General features: G+C 40.3%; 1 protein-coding gene across 4 annotated transcripts in view; it reads right to left on the bottom strand.

Moving 5' to 3' along the window:
- Nucleotides 1-16,623, bottom strand: part of PRKDC (protein kinase, DNA-activated, catalytic subunit) — a 190,783-nt gene that overhangs the window by 135,216 nt on the left and 38,944 nt on the right. For all 4 annotated transcript variants that reach the window (XM_055349529.2, XM_055349531.2, XM_055349530.2 and 1 more), the window contains exons 22-26: nucleotides 14,028-14,134; nucleotides 11,080-11,170; nucleotides 9,657-9,820; nucleotides 8,163-8,315; nucleotides 630-737 (exon numbers count right to left, since the gene is read on the bottom strand). In XM_055349529.2, the coding sequence (XP_055205504.2) occupies nucleotides 630-737; nucleotides 8,163-8,315; nucleotides 9,657-9,820; nucleotides 11,080-11,170; nucleotides 14,028-14,134 (623 nt within the window). The remainder of the gene's footprint in view (nucleotides 1-629; nucleotides 738-8,162; nucleotides 8,316-9,656; nucleotides 9,821-11,079; nucleotides 11,171-14,027; nucleotides 14,135-16,623) is intronic.

The raw sequence follows: 16,623 nt of genomic DNA, 5'->3' as shown, positions 1-16,623 counted from the left end.
AGAAATTCTTCTTATTCTTTGTTTTTGAGACAGAGTCTCACTCTGTCGCCCAGACTGGAGTGCAGTAGCGCAATCTCAGCTCACTGCAACCTTTGTCTCCCAGGTTGAAGCAATTCTCATGCCTAAGCCACCTGGCGAGCTGGCACTACAGGTGTGTAACACCACGCCAGCTAATTTTTCTATTTTTAGTAGAGACAGGGTTTCTCCATGTTGGCCTGGTTGGTTTCCAACTCCTGGGCTCATGCAATCTGCATGCCTCGGCCTCCCAAAGTGTTGGATTACAGGCGTGAGCCACTGTGCCTGGCTCACCGCCAAGGTGGGCGGATCACTTGAGGTCAGCCAACCAAAGTGACCAGCCTGGCCAACAAAGTGAAACGCTGTCTCTGCTTGAAATACAAAAAATTAGGCAGGCATGGTGGTGTGCACCTGTAGTCCCAGCTATTCAGGAGGCTGAGACAGGAGAATTGCTTGATCCTGGGAGGCGCAGGTTGCAGTGAGCCAAGATCATGCCACTGCATTCCAGCCTGGGCGACGGAGCAAGACTCTGTCTCGAAAACATAAATAAATAAACAAACATCAAATACAACTAATCGATGGGAGTAAGAGGAAAAGAATCAACTATTACTTACCAATATAGCTTCTAGTAAGGCGACAGTATCCTGACTTTCAAATTTCTTGTTGTTAGTGAACCAGTGAATCAGCTGCATAACTAGTGGCTCATACAGTTGCCTTGTCACCTGAAGAAAGAATATTATTAAAGTTAATTCCCTTCATGTTAAAGAAATGTTACGCTGTAAAGGGTTCCATTTAAATGCCATTTGCAGTATAAAATTAAGTAATACTACTACCATGGTTGTATTAGTTTCCTTTTTTAGTTCAGGCTCAAGTGGTCCCCTCCCACCTCAGCCTCCAGAATAGCTAGGACTACAGGCATGTACCACCACACCCAGTTAACTTAAAATTTTTTTTTGTAGAGACAGGGTTCCACTATGTTGCCTAGGTTGGCCTTGAACTCCTGGCCTCAAGTGATCCTCCTGCCTCAGCCTCCCAACGTGCAGGGATTACAGGTATGAGCCACCATCCCCAGCCCCATTAGTTTCCTTTTCCAGTTAAATTCCATGATGAAGAGTCCAGCAAAGAAAAATATGCAACGAAAGCTCATTGCTCCTCTGATTGGGAGGGCAATTTAGGATACATATTGTTGGCTTTGTAATACTCATCTTTATTCATTTGATCTTGAACGTGCACACAAGATATCCTGGATTACAGACAATCTAGTCGCTATTCAACTATTGTACAAAGCAAATAACAACCCTGTGGTTCCCCACAGCCTAACTGTCTCCCCTTGTGGTGACAAAATGAAACCCAATCAATGTCCTATATACACAAATTCAAAGCCTGTACCACAGGGGAGGAACATAGAAAAACAGATTTAATCTGTTTATATACAGGACAAAGAGGAAGCTGCCTCTCCCACTGCTGCCAAAAGGAGGGAGGAAAACCTCTATGGAGATGGGATGAAAAGGATCCTAGGTCTAATCTTCTGGAACATAAATAAAGCCTCTCCAGGGGCCAGGTAGCCCCGTGCTCCCTGGCTTTGTAAAATCCAAGATGTCTCCAGGTCTGGGCTCCTCCCTTATGACAAGTAAATCCATACCCAAGAAGGCAGAGCTCCTGTCTTCCTGGAGGCTTGGAAGTGTAACCTAGTGGCCTGGTGGAGGTGTGACCATGTGGCCATCTTGGAGCAACAAGAGAAGTGGAATCAGAGCAATTAGCTAGACAAACTGCTACAGATCTAACCCTCATTATACATGAGAGTAAAATGCTGGCCAGGCGCAGTGGTTCATGCCCATAATCCCAGCATTTTGAGAGGCCAAGTCGGGAGGGTCTTTTGAAGCCAGTTCAAGACCATCCTGGGCAACATAGGAAGACCTTGTCTCTTAAAAAATTATTTTTTAACTAGCTAGGCACAGTGGTGCATGCCTGTAGTCCCAGCTACTCAGGAAGCTGAGATGGGTGGATGGCTTGGGCCCAGGAGGTGGAGGCTTTAGGGAACTATGACTGAACTACTGCACTCCAGCATGAGTGACAGAGGGACACCGTGTCTAAAAAAAATTAAAATGGCCAGGCACGATGTAATCCCAGCACTTTGGGAGGCTGAGGAGGGCGGATCACTTGAGATCAGGAGTTTGTGACCACTCCAGCCAAAACAGTGAAACCTCTTCACTAATAAAAATCCAAAAATTAGCCGGGTGTGGTGGTGGTCGCCTGTAACCCCAGCTACTTGGGAGGCTAAAGCAGGAAAATCGCTTGAACTGGGAGGTGGAGGTTGCAGTGAGCCGAGATCGTGCCACTGCACTCCAGACACAGTGAGATTCCGTCAAAAAAAAAAAAAGTAAAATGCTTGTGGTGGAAGTTAAGGTGAACACTCCCTACACTGATATCCTGTACATTTCTGCCTCAGAGGCCAGGGCTTTTATAGGAGTACTGAGCCATCCAGGAGATCTTTATTCCCCACAGTTATTCAGCTCAACAATTAAGTACTTTGATATTAGAGGTCCATACTGTAGTTAATATCACCTCAAAAATGATGCAAAATGTCCCAGGGCTCAGACTAAACAACACAGAGACTCTTCCAAACAGTCTTCCCAGTCTTTGAAGCTATTTTTTTCCCCTAATACCTTCACTGGCCTCTATGAAGCAATTTTTAAAATTAATCAGTATAAAAGGGTCTTAACTTTCAGTTTGAAAGTTTAACCTGGTCTTAAAGCATCACTTTTTTTTCCACAAAAGAATCATACTGGTGTTTTTTTTTTTGAGACGGAGTCTCGCTCTGTCGCCCAGGCTGGAGTGCAGTGGCGCGCGGTCTCTGCTCACTGCAAGCTCTGCCTTCCAGGTCCACGCCATTCTCCTGCCTCAGCCTCCCGAGTAGCTGGGACTACAGGCGCCCGCCACCACGCCCGGCTAATTTTCTGTACCTTTAGTAGAGACAGGGTTTCACCGTGTTAGCCAGGATGGTCTTGATCTCCTGACCTTGTGATCCACCCACCTCGGCCTCCCAAAGTGCTCGGATTACAGGCGTGAGCCACCGCGCCTGGCCAAGAATCATATTGTTTTATTCTTAGTACATAAGTTTTTTAATACATGTATACATAGCTAGATATATATATATACACACACACACATACACAATATAGACATACCCCTTTATAGAAAACCGTCCCTCTACAATCCTACATCCCAAAGGTAGCCACTGTCAACTTTCAAAATATTTTATTTATATACCTTTTTTTTTTTTTTTTTTTTTTGAGACAGAGTCTTACTCTGTCACCCAGGCTAGAGCGCAGTGGTGAAATCTGGGCTCACTGCGACCTCTGACTCCCGGGTTCAAGTGATTCTCCTGTCTCAGCCTCCCAAGTAGCTGGGATTACAGGCGTCCACCACCACGCCCAGCTAATTTTTGTATTTTTAGTAGCAACAGGGTTTCACCGTGTTGGCCGGGCTGGTCTCAAACTCCTGACCCCCGGCCAATTTATATACATTTAAATATGTGTATATACACGTGTAAAAATAAAAATAAATCTGCCAAGGAGGCAGAGCTCCTGTCTTCCTGGAAGAAACCAGTAACTGGTTTCTTCTTAGAGTACTTTCCACGTAAACATATGCACTCTACCAGTGTTTTCAGTAGCCGCCCAGTACCTCAACTATGGACCACAACCAAGCTACCAGAACCCTACGGCTAGAAATGCAAGTATTTCTAAATTATGACTACCATACAGAGTGGAGAGTCCTGAGCACACTGTTTAAGCAGCTCTCTTGTAAGGAAGCTGCTAGGCCAGGACTGTGGTCACTCAATCCGAGCCCAGCTGCAGAGCACTGTGCCTGTGTCGCCCCACCAACCATGACGCGCAGGGTCCTTTCCTTGTGCCCTTGGCAACACCAAACATTGTTCATCTTTTAAATATTTGACAGTAGCCAATATCATTTTAATTTGAAGTTCCTTGTTTACAAAACGGTTGACTATTTTAAGATACATTCCATCGGCCATTTACATTTCTTCTTTTATGAGCTGCCTATTTTTTTCTTTATACATTTGTCCATTTTAAAATCTGATTTCTTCAGTAGTATGTTGCACATTATGCATATGTTACAATGTTGGTTTTGTGCCATTCAGTAGTCTTAAACATTTATAAGGTCAAAACTATCAATACATTAACACTTTTATGTGTCTCCCTATCTGTACAAACTGTATAGAAAGACACAGAAGGATGCCGATTATAGAAAAGTAATGAAATCCATCCAAGGAGCAGAAATCACACTGCACACAGAAGAAAACGTTTTGAAATGCTACGAGTATACTTTTTGTTAACAAAACATCTATGCACATGTCAAGATGTGTTATTATAAAGACATTCTCCAGACTTTACAGAGGATCTAACATCTTTTCCCAGGGAACAAGCATGTGAAAGAGGTGACGTGAAGGTTCATTTTTATCTTTGAACATTTTTATATTATAAACTGATGTGTTATCAACAAAAAAGACCTAAAGATATACACAGACAGATATGCTATGTGGTCATTACATTTTTCTGTAATTTATTTATAGTTCGTTTTTCCTTCTAAATCTTATTGATTTACAGTTAGTTTCTTCACTTGTGACAAAGCCCCTCTTCCTTACCCTAACTCTAGTCAGGCTCCTCTGAACTCTTCTCAACTAGGCCTTGACTTCTGGGCTTCCATGTTCATCTCTATTAGTCCAGTTTCACCAAGAACTCCGCTGAGTCAGTTCAGTGAAAACTCCTCCCCTTGATATATAATCTAATTCCTCATCTCCCCCCAGCCTCCAGGCAGTGTCTGGTCACCCTGGCCCATCTTCAGCCGTAACACTCTTAGGATTGGTTTAGCCACAATCCTCTTTATGCCTGATGTTTCTTCTGTTGTGGGAAGTCAGGGACCCCACACGGAGGGACCGGCTGGAGCCGAGGCAGAAGAACGTAAATTGTGAAGATTTCATGGACATTTATCAGTTCCCAAAATTAATACTTTTATAATTTCTTACACCTCTCTTTACTGCAGTCTCTGAACATAAATTGTGAAGATTTCATGGACATTCATCACTTCCCCAATCAATACTCTTATAATTTCTTATGCCTGTCTTTAATCTCTTAATCCTGTTATCTTCGTAAGCTGAGAATGTACATCACCTCAGGACCACTACCGTACAAATTGATTGTAAAATATGTGTGCTTGAACAATATGAAATCAGTGCACACTGAAGAAGAACAGAATAACAGCGATTTTCAGGGAACAAGCGAGTGAAGATAACCATAAGGTCTGACTGCCTACAGGGTCAGGCAGAACACAGCCACAGTTTTCTTCTCATAGAAAGCCTATAGACGGATGTGCAAGTAGGAGAAATATCGCTGGATTCTTTTCCCAGCAAGGAATGACCCTGGGGAAGGAAAGCATTCCTAGGGGTAGGTCTATAGACAGCTGCTCTGGGAGTGTCTGTCTTATGCAGTTGAGATAAGGACTGAAATACGGCCTGGTCTCCTGCAGTACCCTCAGGCTTACCAGGATTGGGAAATTCCAGCCTGGTAAATTCTAGTCAGATTGGTTGTCTGCCCTCGAACCCTGTTTCCTGTTAAGATGTTTATCAAGACAATCCACAGTGGGACATAGGCCCTCATCAGTAATTCTAATTTTGCCTTGCCTTGTGACCTTTATTGCCCTCTGAAGCACGTGATCTTTGTGACCTACTCCCAGTTCATATACCCCCTCCTCTTTTAAAATCCCTAATAAAAATCTGCTGGTTTTGCGGCTCGGGGTTGTCATCACGGTCCCGGGTGTAACATTTCTCTTTGTACTCTTTCTCTTTATTTCTCAGACTGGCCGACACTTAGGGAAAATAGAAAAGAACCTACGTTGAAATACTGCGGGCTGGTTCCCCCAATATTCCTCTTAGTTATTTTCCATCCACTGACCCTGACCCTGCTCCTTGGCTATCAATCCCCCTGGTCAATAAGTATTTGGAGTAGAGCCCAATCCCTCTACAGCAGTGTAAAAGCCCACTGTAGTAGCCTCCCCTTTAATAGTTTTCCTTAACATCTTAACAAATGTCATGAATAACTTTTTCTTTAACATGTTAGTCATTTGACCTAACACCATTTATTAAATGACCCATTTCCCACTTAAATGACCCCCTACCATAGACACAATTTTCATATACACACAAGGGGCCACTTCCCAGCACCTAGCTCTCCCACTGAGCCATCTGTGCGCTGGTTCAGCCTCTTATACTCCATAAGGCCACTTTTCAACATCTACTACACAAGACTCCCTCCAGCGTGCAACCCTTTCAAAATGTGTCTTGCTTATTAGGCTCAAGCAATTACTCCTTCAGATTATTCTTTTAAGTTCAAAAATAAAATTAATTCTGGATTTTTTACTGGAATTACACCAGAGTTATCAATTGATTTGGGGAATCTTGACTTTTTTTTCAATAATGACTTCTACCTCAGGTACATAAGCTATTCATCTTCTATAGTCATAAAATATGTTTGCCTGGCACATTGAAGTTTATTCCTAGACATTTTTTTTTTATGCTGTTATGAATAAGATGTTTATAGACATATTTTCCAAGTGGTCAATACTAATATATGAAATATATGAGAATAATATATGAAAAAAGATATATTGAGAATTATGTGTTTATAATTCATCAGCTTTTTCCTTTATTAATTCTTAGAGTGTATCAGCTGATATGCTTACTCTTGGGCCTTCCAGATTTTGAAAACAATTATAATCTTTTCTCCTTCTTAATAGTCCTTCTATGATTTTCTTATCTTACAGTATTGAATAGAATCTCCCAAATAGTTAGTGGGGCTGATATCCTAGCCTTACTGGCCCGCTGACAAGTGTCTTTTGATTGCCAAGTGCCAAGTGCTGGGGTAGATGCTGGAGAGGGAGCAAGGAACACGAGGCTCTGTCCATGCAGAGTTTAACTAACTCCAAGTAAAGCACTGACCACTCCCAGAAACAGGCCATGCTCCCATGCTGGGTGGAAGCACAAGGGAGTGTCAGTGCTTCACACAGAGGATGACCTGGCTGCAAGATTCAGGCAGACATTCTATCACATTAAACATCATGTGAAACTACTCCTAGTTTATTAGGAGCTGCCAAATGCCTTCCAGGCTTCCATGGAGAGGTTCGTTGCTACGTTAAATCTACTTCTGTGGTAAGTTTCCAGTTTTCACTATGAGCTCTATTTAATCACAGTGCATCTGAACATACTGCTGGACTATATCCACTCATGTATACTGCAGAATTTTCCAGCTGCATTATGAATGAGTTTTGCATTTCATTCTTTTTTAAGTGTGTACCCTGATATTCAGGTCATGCTAGATTCATAAAATGAACTGAGAAGATTTCTTACCTTTTTCTGCTTCATGGCAGCAGTGAAGGATTTGTCCATAAAGTCATAGTATAGGCCACTTGCCAGCCATAGTTATTTTTTATTTATTTATTTATTTATTTTTTTGAGAATGAGTCTCACTCTGTCTCCCAAACTAGAGTGCAGTGGCGTGATCTTAGAGCACTGCAATCTCCACCTCCTGGGTTCAAGTGATTCTCATGCCTCAGCCTCTCGAGTAGCTGGGATTACAGATGCGCACCACCACGCCTAGGTAAGTTTTGTATTTTTAGTAGAGACGGGGGTTTTATCATGTTGGCCAGGCTGGTCTTCAACTCCTGACCTCAGGTGATCCGCCTACCTCAGCCTCCCAAAGTGCTGGGATTACAGATGTGAGCCACCACGCCCGGCCCATGGTTATTTCTCTCTTCTTCCCTCTGTGAAAGACTATGTTTGTCCATGAGAGGGGTGACAGCTAATTCACCTTTAGATGCCTGGACTCTCAGTAACTTTTAACTACAACAGCAATTCCCAAACTCCGAGACACACTGAAAGTGGAGGGGAGAGCTTTCAGAAGTCCTGGTGCCCAGGTCATGCCCATGACCAATTAAACCAGAGCACCTGGGGTAGCAGTCAGGGAGCAGTATCGTTCCTAACCATCTCCAGGTAATTCCACTGCTCTGCTGACCACTGAATTAGACAAACCAAACTTTTAGAAGTTTTACAACTATTTCAGATTCAAAGCCCTTACCTGATCAACATCACACGCAAGTCGAAGCAGCACAGGAAACGTCCGCTTATAGAGCTGGTACATGGGTGGGGCTCCCTGTCCCCCTTCTGGCATCTGCGTGGCTTTGCCCAACATAAACATAACCATGCTATGTAAAAGTTCACAGGCTGCAACCTAAAACAGACCAGGAGGTCAGCAATGTTTAAGTTATCACGTTGATGACAAGAGAATATTTGAAACGTCACTCAATTTAGCCTTTAAGAAGAAAAATTTCATTGCACCTATCATGTAACCCAAATATAAATTAACTGGAATTAACATTTCTTGTTGTATAAAACTAATGATTCTGTTCACTTTGTTTTTTTTACCCAAGAACAAAGAATTAAAATGTAAAAGCTTTAGAAACTGGGAAGTATATTTCACTGTTGCCATATTAAAGAACTATATAACTTTGCTTCATCTGTTAGCACATTTTCAACTATCACTTTAAGTAAAAATATTTTTTGAAGCACTATAGAAAATTTACAAATTAATACACGCATACCTCATTTTATGGAGCTTTGGACACAATGTGTTTTTTAACAAATTGAAGGTCTGTGGCAACCCTGCATTGAGAAATTCTATTGGCTCAATTCTTCCAACAGCATGTGCTCACTTTGTTAGCATTTTTAAGCAATAAAGCATTTTAAAGTATGTATATAAAGTTGTAATGCTATTGCACACTAAATAGACCACAGTATAGTGTAAACATAACTTTTACATGTGCTGAAAAACCAAAAAACTAGTGTGATTTGCTACACTGAGATATTAACTTTATTGCTTTGGTCTGGAGCTGAACCTGCAGTATCACCAAGGTATGCTATGCCTGTATGAAAATTTGAGATTGTCTGTTTCTAATCTCCCAGAGTTAAGGGGATAACCAAGCATAGCCCGAATATCACTCTCAAATGCCCTTTATGTTCCATTTTATATAATGAAGAGCTTTTGGTAAATTAACGTTTTGAAAGGCATTTTTTTTTTTTTTTTTTTGAGACGGAGTCTCGCTCTGTCTCCCAGGCTGGAATGCAGTGGCATAATCTCAGCTTGCCGCAACCACTGCCTCCCAGGTTCAAACGATTCTCCTGCCTCAGCCTACCGAGTAGCTGAGACTACACTCGCATGCCAGCACACCTAATTTTTGTATTTTTAGTAAAGATCAGGTTTTACCATGTTGGCCAGGCTGGTCTCAAACTCCTGACCTCAAGTGATCTGCCTGCCTCGGCCTCCCAAAGTGCTGGGATTACAGGCACGAGCCACCATGCCCAGCCCAATTACCTATTAAGATGATTTATACTTAACTTACATTTATCAATGACACTGACTCCTAATAAGTAAGTAGTTTTCTAATTACTATATTACAGAAAATACAAAATTACTAATATTGGAATGGCTGAAACGTGTTCTCTATATCCTAAGCAATATGTATTTTTAAAGCAATAGGCTCTAAATAATGGGTGAAATGAAAAATAGAAGTACTTTAGTTTGTCTGTCACTGGCTGTGAGCGCTAACTCTGTGACTCGAGGCAGGAACACGTCCAGGAAAATGACAGGTTTCATCTCTCTAAAGGGCACTGCAAAGCTCAGCCGCTTCTCTCTGTCCCAGGCCACATAGCTCTTCATCATCTCATCTGAGGACGTGACTATTAGAAAAGATTTAAGAAGAATGAAACACTTTTTTTCTTTTTATTAGTATCAGAATTATTCACAAATCAAAACATTTCTAATGCCAGCTGTTCTACATTCTATTAAAGTGAAGCACTTCATTCATCTTTCCCTTTTCTTTTGCCTCAGATATGTAATTACAACATCAGAAATCACTCGATTTAATTTAAAGTAAAATTACTTTTAAACAAGCCTAATAGTCTCAAATGTTTAATATCCAAATTCAGTAAGAGTTACTTAAAGTATTTTGTAGAAGAAAGTCAATGAACAAAATTTTTACTTAAAAAAAAAATCTCTTTAAAACACTTTCCAAATACAGGCTCTAACTCCCTAAATAACCAAAAGTCACTGGTATATTTAACACCAAATTTCAAAAGTAAAAATACAGAGGAATTTTTACTAATCAAAAATGTAGACTTTTGGCCAGGCACAGTGGGGCATGGTAGCTCACACCAGTGATCCCAGCACTTTGGGAGGCCGAGGCTGGTGGATCACCTGAGGTCAGGAGTTGAAGACCAGCCTGGCCAACATGGTGAAACCCCATCTCTACTAAAAATACAAAAAATTAGCCAGGCACGGTGGCGTCTGTCTGTAATCCCAGCTATTCAGGAGCCTGGGGCAGGAGAATCGCTTGAACCTGGGAGGCGGAGGTTGCAGTGAGCCAAGATTGTGCCACTGCATTCCAGCTTGGGCAACAGAGCGAGGGGAAAAAAAAAAAAGCGGATTCTTTTAAATTAAAATAATAGAGACAGCTTCTTGCCATGTTGTTGCCCAAGCTAGTCTCAAACTCCTGAGCACAGGCAATCTTCCCACCTCAGCCTCCCAAAGTGCTGGAATTACAGGCGTGAGCCACCACACGCAGCCTACTAATCAAAAATGGTAATTCTCATTTGGAAAAATTTCTAAAAATATCAAAATATTAACAATATTGGATCTCAAAGAGATTAACTTGGAATTCCCGACACTAATATGGAAAAGAGTATCAAATTACATTGTTTCAAACTGGATAACATGCTTAACAAGTCAAGCTAGAACATATGTTCTACCAGTATACTGAATTATTCCAATTTTACGGATACAGTCAAACCATTAGGCAAGATATTATTCTTTATAATCTTATTTAGAAATATATAAATCACATTTAGGAGCAAATATTCAGAATATATTATTACCTGGATACATCCAAATAAAAGCACAAATGTATCTACAGAGGTTATTTATTTTAAAAGAAGTTTACCTGTCAGAAGATTTTTGTTTATTTGTCCTCCTAGAGATCCAAGCATTTGTACTACTCTAATTCTTATTTCTTCTAAGGATATTGCTTCGTTCTGTAAATTTGAACAATTGTATATATGTGATTACAAATGGGTTAAAGATTAAATAGAAGACATAGGAAAAAACTCTTTGCCACCCACGTGGATGTCCATTTCCTAGAACTGCAGTTCCAAACTTTTTGGCAGGATCCTTTCCACTCTTAAGAAATATCAAGGACCCCCAAAGAGCTGTTTTATGTAGGTCCTGTTTATCAGTATTAATGACATTAGAAATTGAAACACAGAAACTATGTAAATAGTTAAACTACTAAACCCATTACATGTTATAAAAAGTAACTATATTTTTCAAACAAATGAAAACTCTGGGCAAAGTGGCCATTCCACAGTAGTGCAGATCCGTTTACAGTGCAGCTCACTGGGAGACAGTTTGGTCCTCACACCGATATTGCAGTTGGAAAACCAGGCAAGAAATTTTAAATAGTCTTTTTAGCTAACTGTAGTTATTCTTCTTTGATATTACACCAAAACTGAACCAGCGGTAGTTTCTTAAAGGTTGGTTACAATGTCCAATCTGAATTCTTATCATGAACTCTACGTACTCTACTATGTTAAAATCCAGTGGCTGATCTTGCACTTTGAGTGGATTTTTCATCCATGTATAATTTGGAAACATCATGTATTCCTCATCTGAAAATACTGGTTCATTGGATTGTGCAGATATTCCAAATGTTGACACATTTCATTATATATGCAAAAAATCACATAAGCAAATATCACCACCAATCTTATTAGAAAAAAATCTTAGGCTGGGCACAGTGGCTCACACCTGTATCCCAGCATTTTAGGAGGCCAAGGTGGGCAGATCACGAGGTCAGGAGTTCGAGACCAGCCTTTCACCAACATGGTGAAAGCCCGTCTCTACTAAAAATAAAACAATTAGCCAGGCGTGGTGGCACGCACCTGTAATCCCAGCTCCTCAGAAGGCTGAGGCAGGAGAATCGCTTGAACCCAGGAGGTGGAGGTTGCAGTGAGCACTCCAGCCTGGGCAACGTAGCGAGACTCCATCTCAAAATAAAAAAAAAAAATCTTTAAGTAATGAGAAGCTATCAAACTTACTGCAATAGTTACAAGTTCTCCAAAATTTTACAGTTCACTTAAAAGCTTAAATTTTATCATTGGCAACAGATTTTCAGAAGTTTTCCTCAAAGTGGCAGGCTTGGTTCATTTTAGAGAAAATGTCTACATATATCCACCTATGAATAACCTCAGTGTGCCTTTCAGTTGTCATTTCAATAAAAATTGTGTCCACAAAGCAGTGGCTACTTCAGCTCCCAGTTCAAAGCACCACACAGTGCTTTTTCTCCAGATAGCTGTCACACTTTTCTACGCAGGCCTGCTTCAGGTGCACCTCCTGCCTCACACACAGAGTATTTTTAAAAATCTGTGCTCAGAGTCAACGCTAGAGAATCAACAGTGTTCTCCATCATAATACCGTGGTGCAAATTAACGGAGTAAAAATAGCTTTGGCCTTGCACCCTGGATCCCCCAGGGGTCACAGTTAGAGAACCATAGTGCTAAGGAACAGGCATTGTGTATCTGTACAAAAATTTTGGCAAAGCACAGTGGCACACGTCTGTAATCCCAGCATTTGAGAGGCTGAGGTGGGCGGATTGCTTAACCCCAGGAGTTCAAGACCAGCCTGGGCAACAATGCAAAACCCATCTCTACGAAAAATACAAAAATTAGCTGGGCATAGTGGCACATGCCTGTGGTCCCAGCTACTCGGGTGGCTGAGGCGGGAGGATCACTTGAGCCTGGGAGGTTGAAGCTGCAGTGAGCTGAGATCACACCAATGCACTCCACCCTGGGTGACAACATGAGATCCTGCCTCAAAAATAAATTAAATCGATAAGAAAAAAAGAAATTTTATTTGTAAAACCAGAGATATATTTATTTTATCCTGCTGTGCCATAAAATTATAAAAACTTTTATGCCGCCATTTCTAGTTTCATTCTAGTCTCTCAATCAAAAGATGCCCAAAATAATGAGGTGAGAAGAACTGACCCTAGAGTTTGCATTATCAGTTTTAGATGTTAAAAGTTTTTCAAATGTTAATTCTTACTTCATTCCAAAAATAGCTATTTTCCCTATTCTAACTCAATTTTCTCTATTTACGTCATATTTTACTATCACATCATATGGCTCATCTCGAGAAAACTTGCCCCAAGGAATTATCACCAAAAAGCCATAAAAGAACAAAAAAGAAAACTGGAACAAACTGAACCCGATAATATGACATATTTAAGATCTAAGCATAAATGAAAGTCTTACATATCCCTGGTATCAGTATTCTGACTTATTTAATATGAACCAGTTTACCTTTTATTATCCACTAAATACATTTGAGGGCAGGGATGAACAGAAAAACAAGACCAAAAAAATAAACAAAACAGTTAATATAGTTTATATTTTCATAGCTAAAAATATATTAATTTTTTTTTAGTCAGGCCACTCCCATTGCCCAGGCTGGAGTGCAGTGGTGTGATCTTGCTCACTACAGCCTCAACTTCCTGGGCACAGGTGATTCTCCCACCTCAGCCTCCCAAGTAGCTGGGGCCACAGGCATGCGCCACCACACCCAGCTAATTTTTTGTATTTTCAAATAGAGACAGGGTCTTCCTATGTTGCCCAGGCTGAGCTCAAGCGATCCACCCACCTCACCCTCCTAAAGTGCTGGGATTACAGGTGTGCGCCACCATGCCTGGCCAATATATTAAAATTATTTTTATATTGTACTCTACTTTGTATACAAAAACAACTAACATTTTAAATGAAGATTTTTACTTTTCACAAGTGTTAGAATCTGATCTCTGCATTATGTAAGGTACAGAAAATACAAAGGACTTCTTACTGATGAAAGGTTCTTTGTCTTCTTCAGATGCTTTAACACCACTTTATTAAATCCTTTCTGGGCAGCCCGAGAAAGAGCTGACACTTCCCAGTTATTCTTGGTCTCATCTATCAATAGTAAACGAAAATAAATTTAAAATAGCATTCATTCATTCAATGTACATTAGAGACAACAAACTATATTGTCAAATAGAAACATTAAAATCCTAAATTACAATCTAAAAAAATTAAGTTTCTAAAACAAAAAATATAAATGGTGGTTGCTTTTAAACATCACTGTCTGCCAAAAGGAACATGGCTCCTTGGGAAGTGTCTGACTCCAGGGTCGAGAAGAGCATGAATCATCTCGTGGAGCAGGAGTGGCTCCCACGCATCACACTCGGGCCAAATCTGGGACAATGTGGGCTTCAAAACCAATCATGATGGCAAAAGATTAGACCCACTGAAAAAATAAGAATCCACAAATCTTACTAATACAGATAAATAAATAACGGGGAAAATTGTTTCTTGCAGTAGAACATCAACTAGGATGACAGAAATGATGGGGGTAGAAAAATCACCATTTTGCAACCATCAAAGTAATACCTGATTCAGAAGAATAGTCAGTGGATACTAAAACTATTATGGTGAGCTTGATGAGGAACAAGACTATTTACAGTGTTGAAGTACCCCGAATAAATTCCTTTTTTTTTTTAAGCAATCATAAACTTACAGAGGATGGAGAGTATATAACTTCTTTCCTGAAGCACTGAGTGTAAGTGACCGACTCAACACACCACTGCCCTGAATGCTTCAATGTGTGTTTTCCACAAGGACAGTCTCCCACACAACTGCCACACAAAAACCAGATTACCAACATTCACTCCTCAGCACCACTCTGAGTTCAGCATTCACCTAAGAATGTTTTTAATTCAGGACAGCATATTGCACTTAGTTGACCTATCTCTTTAGTCTCTTTTAGACTGAAGCTGTTCTTCAGTATTACCTTGCATTTCATAATTTAGACATTTAAAAAATCATATGCCAGTAATTTCATACGTGGTCTCTCCATATGCATTTATCTAATGTTTTCTCATGATTAGACTCAGGTTATGGGAACCAGTTGTAACATTTTACTATTTCCTTTATTAACTGCTGAATTAAACTTTGACACATGTTCATTTTCTCTCTGCAGAGTCATAGTTCTACAACTATAAAGTCATTTCCAAAAGTTCTGAGATGTCCAGTGCATTCACTGACACGGCCAGGTGAGCTGCGCCGCGGGAGGCCACCTCCTGGTGGTTTAACTCCAGCAAGTCTTCTCTTGGTTCCAGAATGAATCCCTGGCAGTGGGATCTTAGCTCTGCTCTCTCTAGCTAGTTCTTTTCCTTTCTATAAGATGTTAAAGAGTTCTACTCTCTGATGGGCCAGAGATGATAAGAGAATCCAGTTTTTAGTGGTTTTTTTTTTTTGAGCTCCAATAAGTTAAGAATTTTTAGTTCACTGGAAAAAACAGATCTTTGATATCTGGACTATTCAGCATTTTCTATGTCTGTTGGGAACAGGCCCCCAAATCTGGCCATTAACAAAATCTCTGCAGCACTGTGACATGTTCGTGATGGCCATGATGTCCACGCTGAAAGTTGTGGGTTTATTAGAATGAGGGCAAGGAACACCTGACCCACCCAGGGCAGAAAATAACTTAAGGTGTTCCTGAACCACAAACAATAGCATGAGCCATCTGTGCCTTAAGGACATGCTCCTGCTACAGATAACTAGCCAGAGCCCATCCCTTTGTTTCAGCCCATCCCTTTGTTTCCCGTTTTAGTTAATCTATAATCTATAGAAACGACGCTTATCACTGGCTTGCTGTCAATAAATATGTGGGTAAATCTCTGTTCCTGGCTCTCAGCTCTGAAGGCTGTCAGCCCCCTGATTCACCACTCCACACTCTATATTTCTGTGTGTGTGTCTTTAATTCCTCTAGCGCTGCTGGGTTAGGGACTCCATGACCGAGCTGGTCTCGGCAATGTCTGTATCTCCTGGTTTTTGGCTCAAATTACAGAACTGAAACTATTTACTAAGCTCTCTATGTGTCTTTGCAAGTATGTGTCTATAATTAACAAAGGCCTATATCTAATTTTGTGTATAATGTTCTCCTGTATTTGGGGGCTATTGATAAATTAGATTATAAAGTCTCTTAAAGGAGCTCTGTCCTGATTTATACAGATATGTAAATTGAGTATTCCTAAAATTCTCCAAAAATAAGGAAGTTGAACTAACAGTGTTTTAAATGTGCTAGATTTTAAAAATCGTACAGAAAACAATTTGGGATCATTTAGGAATATTCACATAATTAAGGCACATCTGTGGTAAAGAGACAAGTTTAATATTTTGGTTTAAATAAATGTATTTTATCTATCAGTATTAAATATAATACGAACATGCACTTTATTCTACTTGTGTTTGTTTTCCCTATAGTTATTCCAGCTAATAAGCTAACATTACTTCTCATAACGTTTTTTAAAACTGTGGTGTAATATACATAACATGAAATGTACTGTTTTAACCATTTTTAGGTATATAATTGAGTGGCATTAATTACATTCACAATGTTG

This window comes from Gorilla gorilla, chromosome 7 (assembly GCF_029281585.2).
Source record: "Gorilla gorilla gorilla isolate KB3781 chromosome 7, NHGRI_mGorGor1-v2.1_pri, whole genome shotgun sequence".
Taxonomy (NCBI): Eukaryota; Metazoa; Chordata; class Mammalia; order Primates; family Hominidae; genus Gorilla; species Gorilla gorilla.
Note: the sequence above shows the minus strand (reverse complement) of the source record. Positions and strands in the feature narration are given on the sequence as shown.